This window comes from Poeciliopsis prolifica, unplaced genomic scaffold (assembly GCF_027474105.1).
Source record: "Poeciliopsis prolifica strain line A6 unplaced genomic scaffold, Auburn_PproV2 SCAFFOLD009, whole genome shotgun sequence".
In the NCBI taxonomy this organism is placed as follows: Eukaryota; Metazoa; Chordata; class Actinopteri; order Cyprinodontiformes; family Poeciliidae; genus Poeciliopsis; species Poeciliopsis prolifica.
Window position 1 is genome coordinate 3796548 of NW_026562384.1, and position 21471 is coordinate 3818018.

The window sequence follows — 21471 nt, forward strand, 5'->3', positions numbered from 1 at the left end:
TCATCACTTTGGAAAAGGTTTAAAAGCCGTTTCTTTGGGGAGCCGGTGAGCTGCAGTGAGAGCCATTATCCGCAAACGGAGAAAAAAATGGAACAGTGGGGAGGCCGCCTCGAAGAGGCTTACCAAAATAAATTACAGCAAGAGTGTAGTGACAGCGTGTCGCCAAAGACACAGAACTAGATCTGAAGCTCTGCAGGTCTTACATGTCTCAGACAAGGTCAGAGTTCACGCTTCAGCAATAAGAATGAAAGTCGGCATAAATGAAAACCACTGGAAAGATTGCAGGTTAGTCGCTGCTGACCACAAAGAAGACAGAGCTGCTTCTGATATTTATCAAAAAGACATCTTGATTATCTCTGTGACTTTTGGGTGAATATTCTGTGAACCGATGAGAGAAGAACTGATTTGAAGTTGCGTTATGTCAAATATATCTTTAAATCCTATGAAGTTGAGACTTTAAAGTTCAAGTGCTCTTCGGGTTACGTAGAAAGATGAAGAGCCCAACCAAATCAGAAGAGCTGCCACCGAACGGAGAAATAAAGAGAGGGTAACAAAATCAATATTTTGGAGAAGCCTAGTCAAAGTCCAAACTTTGAGCACAAACCCTTCCACACTTCTGAAGTCATTATAAACTCTTGATGGAAGTAATTGCCCCAAAGGTTGTTTAAAAAATAATTTTAAAAAAATAGTTAGACTAGCTTTTTTCTCTTACTAAGTTAATTCGCTCAGGTTGTCTTTGCATAATATGCAGAACATATTAAAAGTGGAGAGAAGAGATTAAATAAGTTCAGTAAAACAGAAATTCTGAAAATATTCAGACACTGCAGTCTTCTCATATCGCGGAATTAGGTTTGATTCAGATGGCTGTATTCCTTCACATTAAATATTAAGTTAAACAGGAAGCTTTTTGGCATTTCCTCCCAGGAGACGGGGAGGTATCAGATAGAGTCTCCATGAAACCAGAAATATTAGTCAGAGGTACGATAATGACAGCAAATGAGAGAGTTAAGTTACATAAGAAGAGCACTCTGCAGGACAAATGACTGTGCAATCCCATTGAGATTTTACGCTTGAGAAAATACAGAAATGGGGAATGTAGTGCCTGCAGCACAGTAGGAGATATCATCATAATCCACAGAAAAAAAAAGAGTCTTTGTTTCACAGAAAAGCTGCTCTCACATCCTAAAGAGGTAGATTAAGGCCTGTGATGTCTGAACCTCACATTTTCTGCCTTTTGCTCAAAAGACAAACTTCAGAGCATTCAGCTGAGATCAAACAGATCAGTGGTGCCGATGCCGACGCCCAGAGCTAATGCAAAGCTAACCCCTTATCAGCCGAGCTCAATTTCTTTTAATAAACATAGAAAAACACCCAAACACTTTTTCATGCGCACACATGAAAATGCCCAACTTCTCCGCTCTCACTTGAGTTCCAGGATGGTCCTCGTGTATCCGTCCGGATGCACCCTCCGGATGAAGTTGAAGTCTCCGATGTAGAGGGAGCCGTCGGGGCCGCTGGCCAGCGCCACGGGGGCGAACAGCATCATGTCCCGAGCCGCGCCGCTGCAGCTCGGGCCGCAGGGGACGCTGCGATAGAAACCGTTCCCCATGACGGTGCTGATGACCGGGGGCTGCTGGGAGAGGAAGATGTTTTCTCCATTTCCTTTATGCAGGATTCCTGAGGAAACAGACACACAATAAATCTTTAAAAGCCCTCAGAACCATTGCCTGAGTCAGTGCATTCCCTCAGGGCCATGCAATCCTAGTTTGTTTTTTTTGTTTTTTGCTGAAGTTTAACAAAACAAGTACTATGAAAAGCCACATCCAACTTTTTGTGACTCATTCCTATTGTTGTTATGTTCATTTAATTTCTTTAATTTCTTACGAAGTCGTTTATTGTGGCACTTTGACGCCTTGTGAATTAATGATTGCCATCAAAAAACTAACATATAAAAGAAAAAACACAATTAAAAATGAGGCCAAACTGAAGAGTTCACCCACCACTGCGAAAGTTGAGAGCATGGTGTTTGTCCAAGGACCAGCCTCCAAGATTAGAGGGCACCAGTTCAAACCCATGCATCAGAGCTGTCCTCCTTTCCCAGTGGATGACTCCGGGACACGACTCATACTCATAGCCCACTGATACTGGAAGGAAAACGCAGACACACAAGAGAGCGCTTCACTTTTGTGCAATAATCGTTTCGTCTAGGCCCTCCTACAAGCATCCATGTACACTGACATTTTTAAAAGGTTAAAGTTTCAGAGGCGCAAACATTTCCTGCCTTATTCTTCCGACTTTTTAGGACCTTTTAATGAGATGCGTGAGAAACTCAAAAGCCTCCTCCGCCCATTGCTGCCACTGCTGGTCAGCCGGTCAAAGACAAGAATCCAAAGATTTTTTTTCCCTGTTACACGTTTGGAAACATGAATAATTATTGTATGGGAAAAAAAAACAAACTCCATACAATAATTATGTACTCTTAAAATACAGCTTAGTTGGACAGGCTAACGGGAACATGCCTGGTAAACAGCAAGTATCCAAGTCCAACTAACTAACTAGCTAATATCAACATTTTATACTTGTGTTGCTTTATAAAGAGTTGAACAGTAAATGCGTGAGCTACAAGAAATTTGATGGTGAAAAGGACAAATTTGCTCAACATATTGATTTTTAATGTTAAGTTTCTCTCAAAATATCAAATACATTATCTTCAGACAGACAGACAGACAGACAGACAGACAGACAGACAGACAGACAGACAGACAGACAGACAGACAGACAGACAGACAGACAGACAGACAGACAGACAGACAGACAGACAGACAGACAGACAGACAGACAGACAGACAGACAGATAGATAGATAGATAGATAGATAGATAGATAGATAGATAGATAGATAGATAGATAGATAGATAGATAGATAGATAGATAGATAGATAGATAGATAGATAGAGTCCTGGCAACAGCTTAATTTCCCCATTTTCAACAAAGCACTCCAGAACCACTTGAAACCCACACTCTGTATGCTTTCTGTGTCTCTCTGAGAGCTGAATTGTATTGAGCACTGAGTTAGATGAAAGGCGTTGTAGCGAGACCTCATCAGTGTAAGTTTTTGGGAAAGATCAACGAGAAGAGTAGGCGTAATCAGGGGTCCGTCTTCATAAGGAAGCCCTAGAATTAGCCGCCTGGCCTCTCAGATGTAATGATACGCTGTGTGCGGTTTCCCTGTGTGAGGAACAACTGTCAACAGCTCTTTTTTTCTTCTTCTTTTTTATTTATTTATTTTTTCACTTGGCAGGGGCAACCGTGCAGCACCAGCAGTTTGCGGCTTAAAATATGCTGAAAGCCAACAGGTGACAAAACTGTTGGAGATCTCAAGACATGTAAACACAAACATTTATGTCGCTCTTTGATCCACAACATCACACACGGTACAGTCAAAAACAAGACTGTGATTAAAGCTTTGGCATATTTTCAGACAAGAACACCTGCTAAAAAACGTACGCCGTAACAACAAACCAATCAGAAGAGACGGTATAATTTTTTTACTTAGCAGAAAGATATGAAATGCTCACACCAGTGCGGTCTTGAGATCATCTTTAGAAATGAAAGAAGATTAAACATTAGAAAGGTGAAGCACATTTTAATAGTTGCAAAAAGATGAAGCTAAATGTATTGTAATACAATTTCAATGTGCTTCTACTTAACTGGGTGGAAAAACAAACATAACACTTCTGTTATTTGAAGGTCAAAACCTGCACATGTAACATTTTGGAAAACGTTCTTAAGTTTTGATCACTTCACACCTTCAGCGGATTTAACATTTTGATAGCATGTAATTATTATTTTGAGAATTAATAACCATAAAGAAGAAATGGAGCGGAATAATAAGAGTGCTCTTACGAAACCGAATTGCTTTTTCTTGCCTTTAAACAAAGTTCTTATTGAGGTACAATACTTAATTTATTCTTAAATGTGCGATTAGCTGTAAAATCATAGTTATTTCTTTGCCCTATGAACCTCAAAGAGATACTGTGTGAGGGATATGTCAGGGTTTTTCAATTAAATCCTGTCATATTTCTTGTCTGTAATCAAAAATAACATGACAGGTGATTGTACTTTCTGATATCAGGCTGTGTTTTTCATTACTTTGTATTTTGGTGTTCTGTTTTGCAGCTCGATAAAATCATATTGGATTTTCCCATCCGCTGCGTTTGTTTTATTTCTGGATCTGTTTCAGTTGGTCTTGCCTTCTGCTCTTCACGCGCCACCTGCCCCGAGACGCTAATCAGCATACCTGCGACTTGTTAGGACGTTTTTGGCTTCTCCACCTGGTAACTACGGAGACGGCAGCGGCGTTTGAAGTTTCAGCTGTAACTTTTCATTGGCTGCACAACGCTAGAGAAATGTCTCCTGGATGTCGAGGGCTTGTAATGAGACAACATTCCAGATCATGGATTCAAAACATTCACAAAAAAAATGAAGCTTCTTATAAAAGCTGTTTTGAACAAAGTCCTGTAGACGGATGAGACAGAAGTAGAAACATTTGGCTATAATGCCATGCATTGTAGCAGTAGTGATAGATCTGCTAGTTCTTTTTTTTTGGGAACATGGAGTGTGGGTATTCATCCAACCAAACCCAACGATGACTTCATGAGGGAAAATCTGGATTTGGAATGACTGAGAGAGTCCAAAACTAATTCAACAACAAAACAGATGTGTGGAGTCAGATTGTGAGGACATCCTCACAATCTGATAGATAAATGTCAAATTCAGAAATACTTTATTAATCCCGAAGGGAAATTAAGTGTTGTTGTAATAAATAATATTCATTCAAAATTCTTCAGAGTTATTGTAGATGCGAATTTGATGAGATAGGAAGAGATTAGCGGTAAAGATGGCGAAGATTGCTAAGACAAGATGAAGCATTTTCCCACACTGAATCAAAAATGCTTTTAAGGAGCAGTATTGTGAATTTGTCAGGCACTTAGTGCCATTTTATTGCACAATCAAGAAACTATGTTGCCTTCAGTAAACAGAAACATGATGTGTTTTTATAATACAATATCAAGCACAACTGGACGCCTTGAAATCTGAACGTAACACCGTGAAATTGGCCTCTGTCTCTTTAAGAAGCTCCTGCTCTTTGCGGCACTCGACCTTCATTACAATGTGTCCCAATTAAGCGATTTACCACCATTGTTAAGAGCATTGAGCTGAGACGTAGTTGCTCCTTTCTGCTGCTGCTAGTTTGAAGGAACTAGCAGCAGCATCATGGAGCTCCATGACGCAGCAGCTCAGGTGGAGACTGCAGCTCCAAGGAGGAGCTTTGTGGAAGGAGGCGGCGCTACGTGAGAGCAAGCGTTTAGGCACACCCGAATGGTTGCCCTGGTAGATTAAAGAGTTTCTCAAACATGCATGAAAGAATGAGGGCCACACTCCAAGTATGTTCTTGACGAGGAAAAAAAAACATTATAATTTAATGTAAAGCAAAAAAAGCTAATTCTATAAAGTACTTCCCCTATAATGCAGTTGTGCACCTTTTTATCTTAAACTTTTACATTTAGACTCACTATTTATAGCAAAAGATTCAGCATTTTATTAGGGGTGTGCGGATCTTTCAGAGCATTAAGTGAACCAAACATCAGTATGGACTACAACAGAAGCACAAGTTTGGGAAACAAAAACAACCGACTAACCTCATAGACTAGTTAATCATTAGTGTAATAAACACTATAATTAGTGGGTGAGTTAACAATTAAACACTTTGACATCTCTTACTCATTTAGTATGCATGAATCCACAGTTTGTATTGCTTCCTTTAGTTTGATTTTGCATTTCTCAAAAGAAAAAAAATCTACCCTGCTTTAGTGAAACGTGCTCTCGCAGCGCCTTCATTAGATGACGATGTCAAGAAAGGTAAACAAGTTAAATAGTGCAGCAACTTTCAGGAAAGCTGAACGCACCGGAGCAAATTTTCTCAGTGCCGTGGGAGGGCGAAAAAACAAAACATAAAATAGTAATTTAGTGCTTTGTTTATGCCGAGATAAAAAGCCTTGTAATTATCTTGAGGCAAATACATTTTTTTAAACTTTTTTTTTTTTTACACTTGGCATAAAATCACAGTTCACAGAGAATCTGAGGTCGGGTTTAGCAACCCGACGTGTTTTGTGTGATTAAACCATTTGGCACGTTAGAGAATCCACTTGAGAACCACAAGTTTTCAATGATAGCTACCAATTAAGTGACCATTTAGACTCTTTTTATTTTTAGGAGGTGGACAGTGTCATCCTGGAACTAATCCCTCTCACCACCCAAGGTTCCTCTATAACCAAAGTCTTATTTTTAAGGTCATTATGTCAGTATAGAGAAATAAAACAGTGGGTGTCCGCTACACTCTGCACAGTCAGTCAAGATTGATATCAGACAGGCTAAATGAAAATAATGATATTCATCAGGGGCAAGAAGGCTTGGCATATCTGATCCTCGAGCCTCAGAGGAGCGGTTGTCGCTGTCAATCACCGTTGGCACTGATCTCTCTTAACTGGCCTCACTGTAGACCCGCGGGCATGCGAGATGATTAGAGCTCAAGGGAAAAACAGAGGGCAGAGTCAGCATAAAGACAAGTTCACATGCTGGAATACGCTTGGATTATGCACCGAGCTCGGGGAGATTCTCTTACACCGAGAGGAAAGTCTCTGCAGACACCCAACGCCAACTTAAGTCTTCACTCAGAGTGTACAATCGATCAGGTGATCGGGGGAGAGGGAGAATAATGGGTCGTTTGGAACGTGGTGGACTCAGAGAGAGGATACAAAGAGGAAACCTTATCCCGCTGAACTAAAGTTCTCCATCTAGGAACTATCTTTAAGGGTCATTTAGTGAGTCCATTTGCTTCATATTTTGAGCTAAGGTGCATTTTAACTTCGTTTTTAAAGGATTGGAAGGGAACATAGAGGCTTGAGAAATGTGAAGAACTGCTGCTTGCCTGAAAAGACTTTCAAAATGTAACTCTATCAAAGTGAAATTAATTACACTTCGTAGGGGTGGGAGATAGATGTATGTTGTAGAATTTTAGAGCAATATTTTGTGGTACAATTGTGATAAGAGGTCAAAATATATCTCACTTGTGTTCTAGGTGACTGCATGGCACAACATTCACAGCATCACAAACACAAACGCTGTTTCTCTTCAGGATGCCACTCGCTTGAAGAAGTGTGATTTATGTCAGTAAACTGAAATTAGCAACCAAATTTAATTATATTTTCAAATGTTATTGATGCTCTTGGAGAACAATCTGCAGAGATGGTATTAAAACAACATTTCCGATGATACCGCTATTTACTTTTTTTCATTTAACGTCATTAATTGAAATTGATCGGGACAGCAATTAATCAAAGTTCTTATCGTAATCAGAGACTTTTTTTCAGCATAAATGATAAACGAGGGCTGAAAAATGCCCACCCCTAACTTTTCGGTCACATTACTAAATTACTCAATGAATTGAACCTTGTAAGAGAAAGGAGCCGGGAACACTATGTCCTTTTTTTTTTTTTTTTAAATAAAAAATTACAATCAAACTGAAAAAATGAAAAAGGAATAAAACTTTTCCAGGACAAAACGGGCAAACCAATCTCAAAGGACAGAGTCTGTGTTTGAGGAAAAAAAAAAAAATCTCCACCTCCACCCCCAAAAGAAAGAAAAACAGCCTCACAACCTGATATTACTGCAGCTATATTACAAGAAACCATCCAGCACACATAGGCACACTGCCAACAAACAATACTTTTTTGCACACTGGAGTCCATAATATCTCATTCAATATCTCACAGGTGAAAGCTTTCATTCTCCGCTGCCGAGGCCTCAGGCAATGTGTTCACCCCAGCAAACAGAGCATGATCTCCTTTCTCTCTTGTTCTCTCTGGCAATCTGCAGGCACAGCCGTGTAGATACACATGCAGCAGGCGGCGTACGTGTGTTTGTGTCTACGTCTGTGTCGCTGCCGCCGCCGACAAAAGCGCAGGGAAGTCGGAGCGCAGGATGCTGAAGACGCAGAGAAGAACAACAGAGGACAGGGGGGAAAAGCGTGACGCAAGATCAGAGAGGAAACGACAAAAGAGGGGAGAAGAAAGAGAGAGTTCAGGACGGGACAGGAAAAGGACTCTGAATGTAGAGGAGGACAAAGGGTGGAAGGAGGGGAGGTTAAAGTGGTTTAGCAAAACAGAGTGAGTAAAAAAAAAAAAAATGGAGGTGAAAGATCGGACAGAAGGTGAAGCAGATGAAATGCTGTCTGAGCAGATAAGGGGGAAGATGGGTTGGATCAGGAGGGAGAGGAGGCCCTGAGATGGAACAGATACAATCTCTATAGAGAGAGACCCGACTCTCGACTGGACAAAGCCTCTGCTAAGCCTGATGTCAATGCTTCGGGAAAGTGCTGGCTTGCAGCTGCGGCGTTGCAATCTCCTCAGACAGACAGCGGATGTGTTACCTCTCGATTTGCATGCAAGAGTCAACTATTTGGGGCAAATGAACTGCGATTTTATGTGGCAGAAAAGTAGTGAGTGTGGCTTCATTGCAAAGTGTTAGGAAAACTCCTTTGAACGGCTCTAAGCAGTGAACAGTCAAGTCTCAGGTTAGGGAGGACTTTGTTTTTTTACGACTTCGCTTATGATGTTTTCTCTGCTCACACCTCAACAGCTGTTGTTATTTTTATTTCAATACAAATTATTAAATTAAATTAGCTGAATACAATAGATACATAAATTGGCTTTATATTCTTTTTATTTAATGGTGCAAAAGAAGATACTTGTTTCTGCCGAAGCATCTCAAGTCTATTTTTCTTTAATTGTTCTTCTAAATTAGAAATAGGCATAAATGTAATTAATGCATACAACAAAAAAAAACGTCTTTTTTTGATTTCCATGTGTTTGACATAATTGGAAAGCGAAGAAACTACACTTTTGACAACATGCGAATGACTCAAAATTTTTCATGACAATATGTGAGTGAGGAGTGTAATATTTCCATCTCAGGTTGTATCCACTGAGATGTGTTACTGTGGGTTGTCAGTGAGTGTTTGTTACATGAGGTAAGTGGCCGTCAGCCTGAAACAGTTTGAGAAAACACTGGTGTAGAACAATCGACATATAGTTGGTTGAAGTGGAAGCTAACGTGTGAGTAAGCCTCTGATTCTGCCTGGGATGTTTTCTTAGAAGTAATTTTCCCAACAGAGCAAAAATGCATGTTTTTTTAAGCGACATCTGATTACATGCTGTGCAAAGGACGCAGAGGAAGGACAGAGGCAGCGGCTGCTATCGCTAAAAACTCTCCGTTCTCATATTTATGCTCGGCGTATGCACCAATAGAAATGGGCTTCAAATGATTCCAAACTAGCATCCTTCTGCCACTGCAGATAGTATCGCAACAGCCAGTCACTCCGCAAAATAAATTTAAGCCTCCCCCTATCTTTCCATTTCTCTTCCTGAGCACAACGCCGGCTCTGATGAAGGGTGCAGCGGTGCAGAGTCTAAACTTATTTCTTCCCCCTCTTTGCACAGCTCAATATACTTCAAGAATTACACTCAATGCTTTTAAAATCACTAATAAAGGAACCGAACCGAACGCCGCAATCATTGTCTTGTTGTCATGCGACGCAGAGTTCTCCATTTGTTAGCAGGAGACTGTTTGCTCGCAATTGGTTGATTACTTCCTGAATGGTCAATCATTTACACAGTGATGTCCAATCAAGCTTACATGCAAACCACGGCGCTCAAATAAATAATACAAAAAAAAAGATTTAAAAAAAAGGCCAATGCGGCCCTAATGGTTAGCGAGGGTGAAGAGAAAAAGGAAAATCCTCGTGCCGATCACATTAATGAATAGTAAGTAGCAAGTTTACAGATAAAACGAGAAGAACGGCCTGCAATAAATAATCCCAAAGTTATTCAGAGTTTTCTCCACTTACAGCAGAAAGGGAGGAGCACTACGTTGTGTTGGAGCTGCATCTCGGTGCACAAGAGCCATTTGGAATTTGTCAAGTGACAAAAAAAGAAAGAAATTATAGCAGCAAGAGGGGAAAAAAGGTGTCCTTAAAGGTCATAAAGAAAAGAGAACTATTCGGATTTCATCTTCTTTCTGTCGCTAAGCTACTATAAGCTGTTTTTGATTCAAGTGCCTCTTCCCATGCATGCAAAAACTACACTGATGATCGAATCAAACATGAGGAAAACGCGCAAATATGATCTGCGCTACAAGCAGAGCGCATCTAATAAGTTTAGAATACTCTCAGAAACAGAAATTCACAATTGAGATCTTATATGTTGTAGATGTCAGGCAGCTTATATCTGGTTTTTATTTACGTTTTCTTGTGAAAATCAGCTCTGCACCTTTCTGACCTCTGGGGTTTTATGGAAACATTTCCAGTAAAAAAAAAAAAAAAAAAAAAAAAAAAAAAAAAGAGATATAAAAAAGAACATGCGCCTTTGACCAAACTGTCAAAATTTACATTTCTTTTAGTTCCTGCAAAGCCTTATTTTTGGAGATGCAGGGTTTCTCTCTGACAGCAGCGATAAGTAAAAAATAAAAATAAAAAAATCTCTCAAACACTAAACTCTGGAGATGTTTTGTTTTCCCTCGCTTATGATTTTCCTCATTGGTAAGATAAGTATGAGTCAATTTTCTCTTACCAATGAGGAATTTAAATTTGGACACCAATGAGAGAAGCAACATTGATCAGACGTATAATTATGACCGGCATTTGGGTCATTAATGCACAAGGGGACGCAACGTTGGTCCGTTCCATCAGATAAGCTTCTGTAGCTCAGTTGGCAGACAGAGCTAATACTAGTTCTGACAGAATGGTGTCAGAATACAAAGACCGTTTCTGGTTTTTTTGGCTTAAGGGGCTGCAGGCTTGCAAACTGGAGTAGGGTCCCACAACGCTCCCAGTTCTTCATCGAAAGCAACACCAGTGGACATGTGAAAGAAGGAGCAATGGAAAACGGCAGCCTAACCCAACGAATCACTCATCTTCATTTTGGGCCATGTCAAAAATCTGAATGCTTCACCTTAAGCGACATTAATAAGAAACCGCTATGGCTCACCGATGTACATGTCAAGTTAAAAAAGCCACACCACCTGTTTGGCTCACACACCCTCTAAACGTGGCACTGTAAGGTCTGGGGCGAGCACAATAAAAAAAAAAAAAAAAAGGAAGTAGCATGACCATGATTATTTAAAGCTTTGGCTTTTCATGGGCTGGATCTGAAGATGCTCAGCCACCACTGCTGTTGGGTATTTTCCTCGAACCTACAATAAAATAACCACAGACAACGTATATGAATTAAATATGGTCTAGCTTCTGCAGAAGGAGAAGTCTCCATCAACAGCTCCTCCAAGCTGTTCATAGAGCGTTCTGATCTGCTTTCACGTGAGCTCCCTCTTTATTGTCAAAGAAAAACAGTCACATGGTGCAGGTCAGGAAACAACAGAGGTCGTAAAACATTTAACACAAACAGACCAACAACTCAGTTCCAGGTGTGATATCTAATTTACAATTTGAGCCCAGTTCAGCTCTAGGTCAAACTGTCACCTAAGACTAGGTAGATAAACACCAGAGAAGACTTTAAGGTCTGAGAACCATAAAGCTTTACTACCTCGCATGAAGACAGTCGTAACCTCCAGGTCAGTTTATACTAAAATCATAATAATACTTTAGACTGAATATAAAATAAAGTAACAACAAAATGATAATACTAAAAAATATCTAACAACTGCGTCGTCTTACGAGCCCCGGGAGGTTTTTGATAAAAGGCTGGATGAACTACAGTCACAGCAGAAAGGAGTTCATAAATTTAGCACTTTAAGTGAGAGGACAACTGAAGCTTCATGTCATGAGGCGCTATGCATAGCTGAAGCAGGTAACGGAACATCAAATACAGCAACAGCAAAACTTTGACAGAAAGTCTGCAGATATCTCAGTTCGCACCACGTCCAAGAACCAGACATTCTCTTTATATTGCTAATATTAACATTCTTTGAGCGGCTGTTTGCTTTATTTCAGAAATGAAAAGAAAAATGAGTAGGTGGAAGACTTACAAAGCAAACTGAAAAGCTCTACAGGCCCCATATGTTTTTTGTTTTAATAATGTATTTCCTCACATGAAGAGGTGTCACTTCATTCCGTATTCCACCTACCGGTTGCGTAAGTGAGCCCCCAGACCTCCTGGCCGTAGACGTCGGTCTTGTTCCAGACCAGCTTGTGAACCAGACCGGGCCCCGCAGGGTACCACCGCTGATACAGCCGTCCTTGGACGGACGCGCGGACATGCACCTTGGACAGACCGCCCAGAGGGGAGACGGGCGAGGACGGGGACGGCGGGGTGAGGAGGATGCGCAGCAGCGAGGAGTAGCCGGCGGCGCGGGTGCTCAGGTAGCTGAGCTTCAGAAAGGCCCCTGGGACGGAGATCTCCTCCTGAACCGCCTGGGGAGAGAGCAGGACGGAGGGTGGGCGGCGTGAGAAATACAGCAGGGAAGAGAGAGGCGTTTCATCAAAACTTTGTCATTTGGAAAGCGAGCAGGTGAAAGCAGAGCCATTGGCGAGTTGAGGAAAGGGAAAGAAGCTGCAGGACAGAACGTACAGGAAGAGCTCAAAGTTTTATGATCGTGTTTTTCTGCCTCAAAGTCCTTCCGGTTAATATTAGTTCATTATCTTGCAGGAGATTTACTAGTGTTCGAATTAAAGACCTAAAATCATGCTGTTTTTCTGTTCACACCATTCTCAGCGAGTTGGTCTCTCATTTAGGTCCTGGGTGGAACATGCTGGAACACGGCCTGCTTTTCTTCAGACCTTTCCTGCTTCCTGCCTCTTTTGTGCCGAGGTTTTGTTCATCGACGGAATAAAATGTTCTCTCTGTTGATCATCTCTTTCTACAAATCCCATCCAATGCTCCAAAGTCTGCCAGAACAAATCACAGGCAGAGTGTTGATGGAATTAAATCTGACATTTTCAAGTACAAAAAGTAAACGATAATCATGCTCTTGTTGGAAATAAAATGAAGGATTCCAGATCAATCTTTTTCAACTCAAAGTGCGCCAAAAAACGTCACTGATGTTCCGCTCATGTTGGAAAAAATAAAATGTTGCAATTATGGTTTTTGGAATAGAACGGAAACACAATTAAAATCACACGTGAATAAGTTTGTTCATATGATAAGTTATCCTCCAGCTATTTCCTGACGTGTTCTTCTTCATGGTTTGTGCCAGTGGCAACATCCTGTTGTTGACCATGTGACATGTCATTAAATATACCTCATAGGAGATTTACTCCAATTATCACATCCATATCTACGCCATAAATTCCAGATATAGATGGAATTTATATCCAGCTAAATATCTATCTTTATATAGATATTTAGTAACTCATATTGAATTGCGTCACTTTTGGTCCTTGGTAGGAGAGCAAATATGGTTACGTTTGTTCAGTTTATTTATTCCATTCATGTTAAACAATAAATAGAAAGTCAAAAGCCTGACCTTTCCATCTGCCTTCCAGACACCTAATTTCCCTTTGTGGTTGGGAAGTGTATGGAGGAAGTGCGTATTTGCATTATGTTCATTTCTTCTTTGCATGATGTAAATAGGAAATGAGCTAAATTTGCAAAATCCTTTGGGACTCGGCTTGCTTGTTGCTGAGCTGCAGCAAATTGCATCCAGGAGTTGTTGTTACCGATCTACATATATTGTCACGTTGCGCGCAGGTTTCACAAGGATGTTTGATTGTCTTATTTCTTCCCATCATGAGGGATGACATTTTTGGGAGGTTTTTTTTGTTTTTGAAGCCTCTCAGGAAAATGTTAAATGAAGCACAGTGAAGTGCAAATTAATGCTCACTCGGAAGATGAATCCAATTGACTTTAGAGAATATTTTTCATCAAGCAAGTGACGCAAGTGATTGAAATTCTTAAGAGCAATGTTTGAAAATTGTTTATCCAAATGAGAGCGAGAGGGAGTACGGAGTCAGATTGCGAATCTTTCCAAGTCTGACAAAGGAGGAAGATTTTCAGGGCGGACTGATAACGGAGCACACAACTTTAATTGTCTGAAAACAGAATGGATTGCGTGCTCTGGTTTACATGTATTCACATTTTAGCTTGCCAATGGATTCAGAACAATACATGCAGACTCTATTGTCCTGAATACCCTTGGATGTTTCAGAAATGCCCCACACTTTTTGTAGCCGTCAACAAGGTCCTAGAATAATTCAGAATGTTTACTATGTATCAGAATCAGTAGAGCTCATTAAGCATATTCCAATAATTGTCCTTGGGTTTGAGGCTAAAGAGCTCGGGTGTTGTTTGTTTTCATTTGCTCCAAAATCAGTCTTCAGCCCCTTTTGATTCATAAGGTTCAGTTTCGAGTCATCCAGGCTAAACTTTTTCCCCGAGTGTTTCCAAAAGATTAATTATTAATTTGAGCTTGAAGATCCTGGAGCATTAACTTCATCCTTGGCCAGAGTTTGCCTCGCTGTGGAGAGTGGCACCTTCCAGTTTATTGTCAGGCTGGCTGCCAGGTTGCTCTTGAACATCACAACATGCTTTCTTTAACTTCTGGCTTTGGTAAAACTTTTACTAAACCTTCACATAATTTGAAACACACAACGGAACTGGTATTAGAATGGTGAAAAGGTGAATATTGAGTTTCTAGCAGTGCCTGCATCTCATTTCTGGCTCAATCCTGTTGAGTTTGAGCAAGAAAATCAAGCTATAAAAATGAGTAAAGTCAAATTTCAGGATGCATATGATGGTTACAAAACGAGTGAGGCGACATATTTAACTAAATATTACCGAAACATAAAAATAAATGTTTGAATCTATATGTGTAATTTTGACCTTGTGAGGATTAGCGCAAATAATACCTTTTGAAAATGTCAGTAGCTGTACGCCACACATTCAGTTCTGTTTTGAAAATGTCTCCCTCTTTGACTTAAAGTCTCATTTAGTACTCCCAGTAGTTGGGATGAGGAATTTTCAAACATTGTTTCAAAGAGTTTCAATCACTTGCATCACTTGCTTGGTGATAATATTCAAATAAATCATTTAAAAGCTCCAATCCGATACTAAGATTTGCAAGATGAGGATTTTGGCTGACTTCCATGATGGACACCACCTCTCAGCCGCTGCATCAGGGAGCGGAGGCTCTGAGCTGCTGTTAACCCGACCACCCATCATTCATTTCCACCACTGAGAGATTCTGCACTTTGCCACTTTGGTTGTACTCTGTGTTTTTTTCTCCCATAAGAAGGAACCGTGCAAGAACTGTCATTCCTGCTTTTTGAAGATCTAATGTGAATAGTCTTTATTTTTGCATCAGCATTCCTGTTTTCATTGCGACTTCGAGACTATTGCAATTTCTACTTTTTCTAGTTTGACTCGGATCTGTAAACTTTTATGGTACATAATCTCTAATATTGAAATTAGATGGTTGTTGGCGATTTTACAGAAGCGCTATGAGTTCAACTCTTCAGAATGACAAACCAAATCTCTGATGAACTGGGCGATACTGAGACCTCTGGAGGAGTCAGACGCTCCACCTGGTGGCTACAAATAAACATGTTGCTTATGTATACAACAGGAAAATGTGTTTCCATTGCAGTTTTGCAAAATAGACCAACTTCCGAAAGTGTCATGTTTCCATTAAGCTAATTTATTTTCGCAATTCCAATTTGCGTAACTTTATGTTCAAAGGAAAAGCAGCTACTGTGCCAACGTGTTGTACCTGTAGCTCAGGTACGGCTGGGCCCTTCTCTGCGCATGCTCCTGTGTATGTGGGGAGCGGATAAGGCAGGACCAGCGGATAGGGACTCAGAACGCTCCTGATGTCACATTTCGGCGTCTCAGCCTCCTCCCTGGCCATGGTCACATGATCTAAAACCAGGAAGTTGTTGTTTGGCGTCCATATGGTGCGCGTCTGTGGCAGGAAGGGCGGGCGCTGGAACATGAGGGTCACGGACATGGCGCCGAAAGTCACCAAGTCGAAACTGGAGTCAAAGCAGAGCGAGACGTGGTCAGGCTGACGGTGAGGGCGGAGCGATCCGATCGAATGTGCGCGTCTGCGTTCTCTACCTCCCGTCCTTCCTGCTGACGGTGTAGCCGTACTCGGGATGCTGTGGGAAGGTGATGTTGACTCCAACTAGAGGCGAGCCGTCCTGCAGCACGACGTTCCCTCGAATCACAGCCACGCGGCTGTCAAAACAAAGGTGGCGAGATAAAAGAGAGACGGGGGAGAAAAAATAGAGATAAACAGGGAGACATGACAGGTTCACAATGACGGAGAGCATGATCATTGTTTGAAGAAAGCAGCGCATTGTCATGCACTAGCCAAATGACCTTGTGTTGGAAGAATAAGCAGCCGCCTTTATTCTGCTCAGTGCTTTTCTCCTGTATCGCTCGGAGAAGTCTGCCAGAGATTGCTAGGATACAGGCCATAAATATAACTTCATCCACGACGACGCGTCAACATCTTGTCATTTAAAAGGAAAACTTTAATCTCCCGTTAAAGGAGGACCGTGTCAAATAGAAGAAGAGGCTGTTCTTTTTTTTTTTTTTTTTGCTAAGCAGTTTTTCAACTATTGTACATAAATTTGCGGTGTGTTTTCAGCAGCATGTGCTGAAGACAATCAAGGCTTGACAGAAGCACTCATTACTCTGGCCATGCAGGTCAGTTTATGAAGTGGCGGGTAAATTTCCTCCACACAGCAGTTCCTGAGTGAAGTGACTGTCATGCCGGCTTATGGCGGAAGTTTGAAAACCAAATCTGAGACCTTAGGGTCCAGAACATTTCATACATCTATGTTTTGTCGTTGTCAATGAAGAAAGCGACAGGTTTATATCTCATTAGATGCAGTGGACAAAGGAAGACACTGTTGTAAGCTCAGGGTTGTGAGTTTTTAACACATTTTTTCTCAAACATATTTAGCAGCATGCCTAAACTGAAGAACGACTCATACCTAGTTGTGTCGCTAAAACAACACAACTGCAAGTTTATCTAACTGGCTTGTCTTGTTTTCAGATCCTCTTCCCGTTCTTTCTAATAATAAACATTGAGTCTGGATTTAAAAAAGTTCTCCTCATCTCTTAGTCTTTGATTCCCATCATCTACAACAGAACAAACTTGACTGTCCCTTAAAGGAATTCAAATGTTTACTGGTCATTTTGTTCCTGGTGAGATCACAGTGGTGTCTGTTAAAAGTACCGCCCAATGATCGATCCATAATCTCCCAAATGATAGACGATTACATATTATATGTGTTAATATACACAAAAATAGGTCAATAAAAGATCAGTTCATAGGAGCGAACTCATCCACACACAGTGAAAAAGAGGAGAAACACAAATTTGCTGGACGGTAAACTAAAACTGAACTGATCGACATACAAGCCTTTTTCTCACTGTTAGGAAATCAAACATCAAGATTTAAGTTTGTGGATAAGAAACAGAAGGTGGAAGGGATCGAATAGCTGCACACAGATATGATCAGGACCTGAGCTGCACAGAGTCTTTCTCTCCACATTCACACCCACACACAGGCCTTTAATGAAGGAATATCTATTACACCAGAAACAGAGGCTAGATGAAGAATGGTGAGGTTTCTGCGGGTGACTGCATCGGCCTGTTTGTTACTCCAATCCTGAAAGCTGCCATTGATTTCTTCACTGGAAAAAAAAAAGAAAACCACTAGTAAAACTGCCACATAATTAATTTATTTGCTTATTCCATAGGAAAAAATAAATAAAACAAGTTGGGGAAGCGTTGCACTTATGCCCATTTTTCAGAAACCCATCACCGCTTGTTTTTCATCCGAAACTTCGGGGACCTTCATAAAGCAAAGGAGAGACGAATTTTTCACCATATAGAGGGCGCTGAAAAATTCATGGTGACACCTCTGTGACCGGCGAGACTGAATGACAGATAAAGCATTAGCATGAACAAACACAACCTCTGTACTTGTAGTCTAGCACTGTCAGCGGCGGACGCAGCGTTGCTCTGGCCCAGTTTCCCCGGTCACACACAGCATCGCTGAGATGTATGCGAAGGCGTGTCAACACATGAAAGGCCTCATTCACATGCAAACACACACGCATGTTCATAAAACAAATAAGGGCAAAGTGGACGTCGTAATTTATTAACACAAATGCTCCATAAGCTGCAATTCACGCCTTTCAGCTTAATGCCCACCAAGACAATTCAAGGACAGAGACGTGCAAAAACAATCGCCATAGAAGAATGCGTCGGCACGCACAAAGCCGCACATGCAGAGAGTAAACAAGTTGCATACCTGGTATCAAAGGGCACGTCTCCCGGGAGAGTGTGTGTAGCCGCCTTGCCGAGGAGGAAGCGTATGCGGCGGTAGAAGCTGTGCGTGTGGGTGCTGGTGGGCGCGCTGACGGGCAGCGGGCTCTGCTGCAGCAGGGCGAGCGGGTCGGCCGAGCCGTGGCACAGCGGGTCGGAGCCGCAGCTCAGCTGCTCGCAGCAGTCCGGATCCACGCAGTCGATCAGTCCGTCTGGAGAGCAGAGGATGTTAGAGATGTTACATGTTTCACTCCGATGAAGGCGACACGGCAGCGTCTTTGTTGTCATGCGCAGTTAATTGATTGATTTTCAGGACTTTGGCGGATTTAAGTGACTGGCTTAAACGCAGCACCTTCTGTGATTAAAGGCACCCTTATAACAAAGTGCCAAAAAATGTGATTTTTATTACAATCTTCTGTTCCTTTTTTTTTTACATCAACACCTCTGTCTCTTTAAGAAGCTCCTGCTCTTTCTGACACTCTGCTTTCTGCACCTCATCACAACGTTTCTCCATTAAGTCTTTAACAAGGGTTTTACCAGCGTTGCACTGAGAAGTAGCTCGTATAATGAGCTCAGCAGATGTGCCGTTCCAGCAGGTGTGTGCTAATTGCTGCTGGCTAGTCTGAAGGACCTGAGTCATGGAGGGAGTAGGGGGTTTATGAGGCAGAAGTTTGAAAACTGCAGCTTCCTCCTCGAAGGCGACGCTCAGTTACAAAACCCATTTTGCTCGACTGAATGGTTGCCAAGAGCGATTAAAGGGTTTCTCGAACGTTTTTGACGAGGGAAAAACATCATAACATGATGCAAGGCTCAAAATGTTGATTTTACATAATGCCGCTACTAATTATGCTCTGAGTTATTGTCTTTCCTTGCGATTCAGAAAAATGGCCAAAAGAAATGGGAACCCCTTTCATATTTTTGGATTACTGAATGTTCCTCAACTTACAAAGTAAGTGACGAAAAATAAAAAAAAATTGCAGCTGAACTTAAATATTGAACTCAAATAGTCTGGAACGCTATTTATATTTTTATAGAGATTAAGCTTATCACTCGTCAGAATGACTCTCCAGTTTCCATTCCTGGATATTGTGCATGGGGGTGTTAAAAAACCCAAGGAGAGCGGGCAAATTGCTCTGGCTGGATTCACATTCAGCTTGGTTCAGTGTTTTGGTTTGGGGACCGTTCTGGAGACTCTTGACCTCTTCGACCAAAGAACTGCGCTTTGAATGAGGAGCGTGACAGACAACCCTGGGAATCCTTTTCAAACACGGAAACTCAACAGTGTTTTCAGTAAAACGCCTTTACAGATGGGCTTATGTGGACTTATAAGAGATATTCATACAGTCCACAGCAACAACCTTCAGATTTAGAGAGACACAGCTTCTACTATGTCCAGGTTCCCTCTAGGAGCCATCAAATATGTTTTTTAGCTGAACTGAAATTGAGGACTCTGATGAGAACAGCGTCTGGAAGCATGTCTGAAAGGAAACAAGTGGAAATCCAGCAAATACTTGCCACAGGGACAATTTGAATGTTTTCTGATTTTGCAACGTTTTTGGAGACTGGAAGTGAAGTAGCATCCCAAACGAAATGAGCCTTCAGCTGAAAATGCGAAGACAGAAAAATAAACGTGAAAAAAGTAACAATAAAAAAATTTGTGAAAGCTTTTCAAGACGTGCAAACATTACAAGGCTTTCTTTTCGTTTTTAAGGGTCAACGTGAAACCACGCAGTCCGAGTCGAGATTTTCCAACATTACCTACATGACAAACACTCGAGCGTTCCTGCTGGAGCTCATGAAATCTACGACAATGAACTACCTGTGCATCTTCATTACTACAATAAAATTCATTATGGGTCATCAAGCTGGCAATTACACCATATAACCCTATGAATATACTCAGATTCTCTCCCCAACCCCTCAGCGTCGCTTGCCTGTGATCCATAAAAGTCGAGCGTAAACAATGGGGGCCACAAACACAAACCGAGGCGACAGGTAATGGGAGTTGGGCCGGCATTCGTGTTCCTCTATTTTGAACGCAGCTCTAAAAAGGCAGGAAACAGCGCTGACATTTAAATGCATCTGACCGCGGAGCGGCGAGCTAAAGGGCAACAATATTCTATTATAACCTCGTCCTACAAAAGGTAGCGCGCCACAATGGGTAATTTTCATAAGAGATGCTGTTTGAACTTGAAAGCAGACTATTAATTGAATTTGAAATATCATTATCATTAAAAGCAATCGGAGAGATCGCAGCTTTAGGAGGCAGATGTGGTTTTCTTGCACAACTGAAGTGAAGTAAGCAGAAGAAGCTATTCTTGTTTTAGTATTATTATGATCATCAAAAATAATACATTTCTTCTTCTATTGCTGCCGTTCAGGTAACATAAATCAGACTCTCTCCTCAAGCGTTCTCTCCGTCTGATTGCCAAAGATAGCATCTTTCCATCTCTGTCTGTTTTGAGAGACCAAAAAAAGAAGAAGAAGAAAGGAAAAAGAAGACAGCTATGAGAGGGAGGCCTATGAGAGCCAACAGTGTATCTGCCAATTAAGGGCGAGGACTGAATTGAGTGGTAGGAAATATAGCATTTGAAAGGCTGCGCACAGAGTCAGAGGCAGAGAAAGAGTTGTCTGAGTAATTCTTTTAAGGTTTTGTCAGGTCGTCGTTCTTTTAGCGTAATCAGAACTAAACCGCAGAGCTCCATGCGACCAACGCGGCGATTGGAGTCAGTCTGCTAAGGCTCACGCAGCAATTTTGTGCGATTTAATAATCAGGATGATAGTGGCTCATCTTAAATATTTCTCAATAAAGCATTTACGGCTTTATTGGCTATAATAATAAAGACAAAATCCGAGATAATGCCACGAATCGTTTCCTCCCGGTTTACAGTCCGGAGCTCCACGGTTGTAATCCGGAATAAGAAGCCATCAATGATGACACTTTGAAGAGTTGGCTGAGTCAGACATGCGGCTTTGGTAAACAATGTGCCAGAAAAAAAAAAGGAAGCGAAAGGAGCTACTTTGTAGCTATCAGAAGCCCTGCGCCAACAGAAAAGTGTGTTTGAAGCTTCCTGCTGCTGAGGATTCAAACACCTCTCTGTGCACAAATCTGGAACAAAACA

General features: G+C 41.4%; 1 protein-coding gene across 1 annotated transcript in view; it reads right to left on the bottom strand.

The window, feature by feature from the left end:
* Window positions 1-21471, bottom strand: part of tenm1 (teneurin transmembrane protein 1) — a 250841-nt gene that overhangs the window by 70393 nt on the left and 158977 nt on the right. The window contains exons 15-20 of the mRNA XM_055034529.1: window positions 18336-18561; window positions 16124-16243; window positions 15777-16038; window positions 12198-12483; window positions 2001-2144; window positions 1425-1677 (exon numbers count right to left, since the gene is read on the bottom strand). Of these exons, the coding sequence (XP_054890504.1) occupies window positions 1425-1677; window positions 2001-2144; window positions 12198-12483; window positions 15777-16038; window positions 16124-16243; window positions 18336-18561 (1291 nt within the window). The remainder of the gene's footprint in view (window positions 1-1424; window positions 1678-2000; window positions 2145-12197; window positions 12484-15776; window positions 16039-16123; window positions 16244-18335; window positions 18562-21471) is intronic.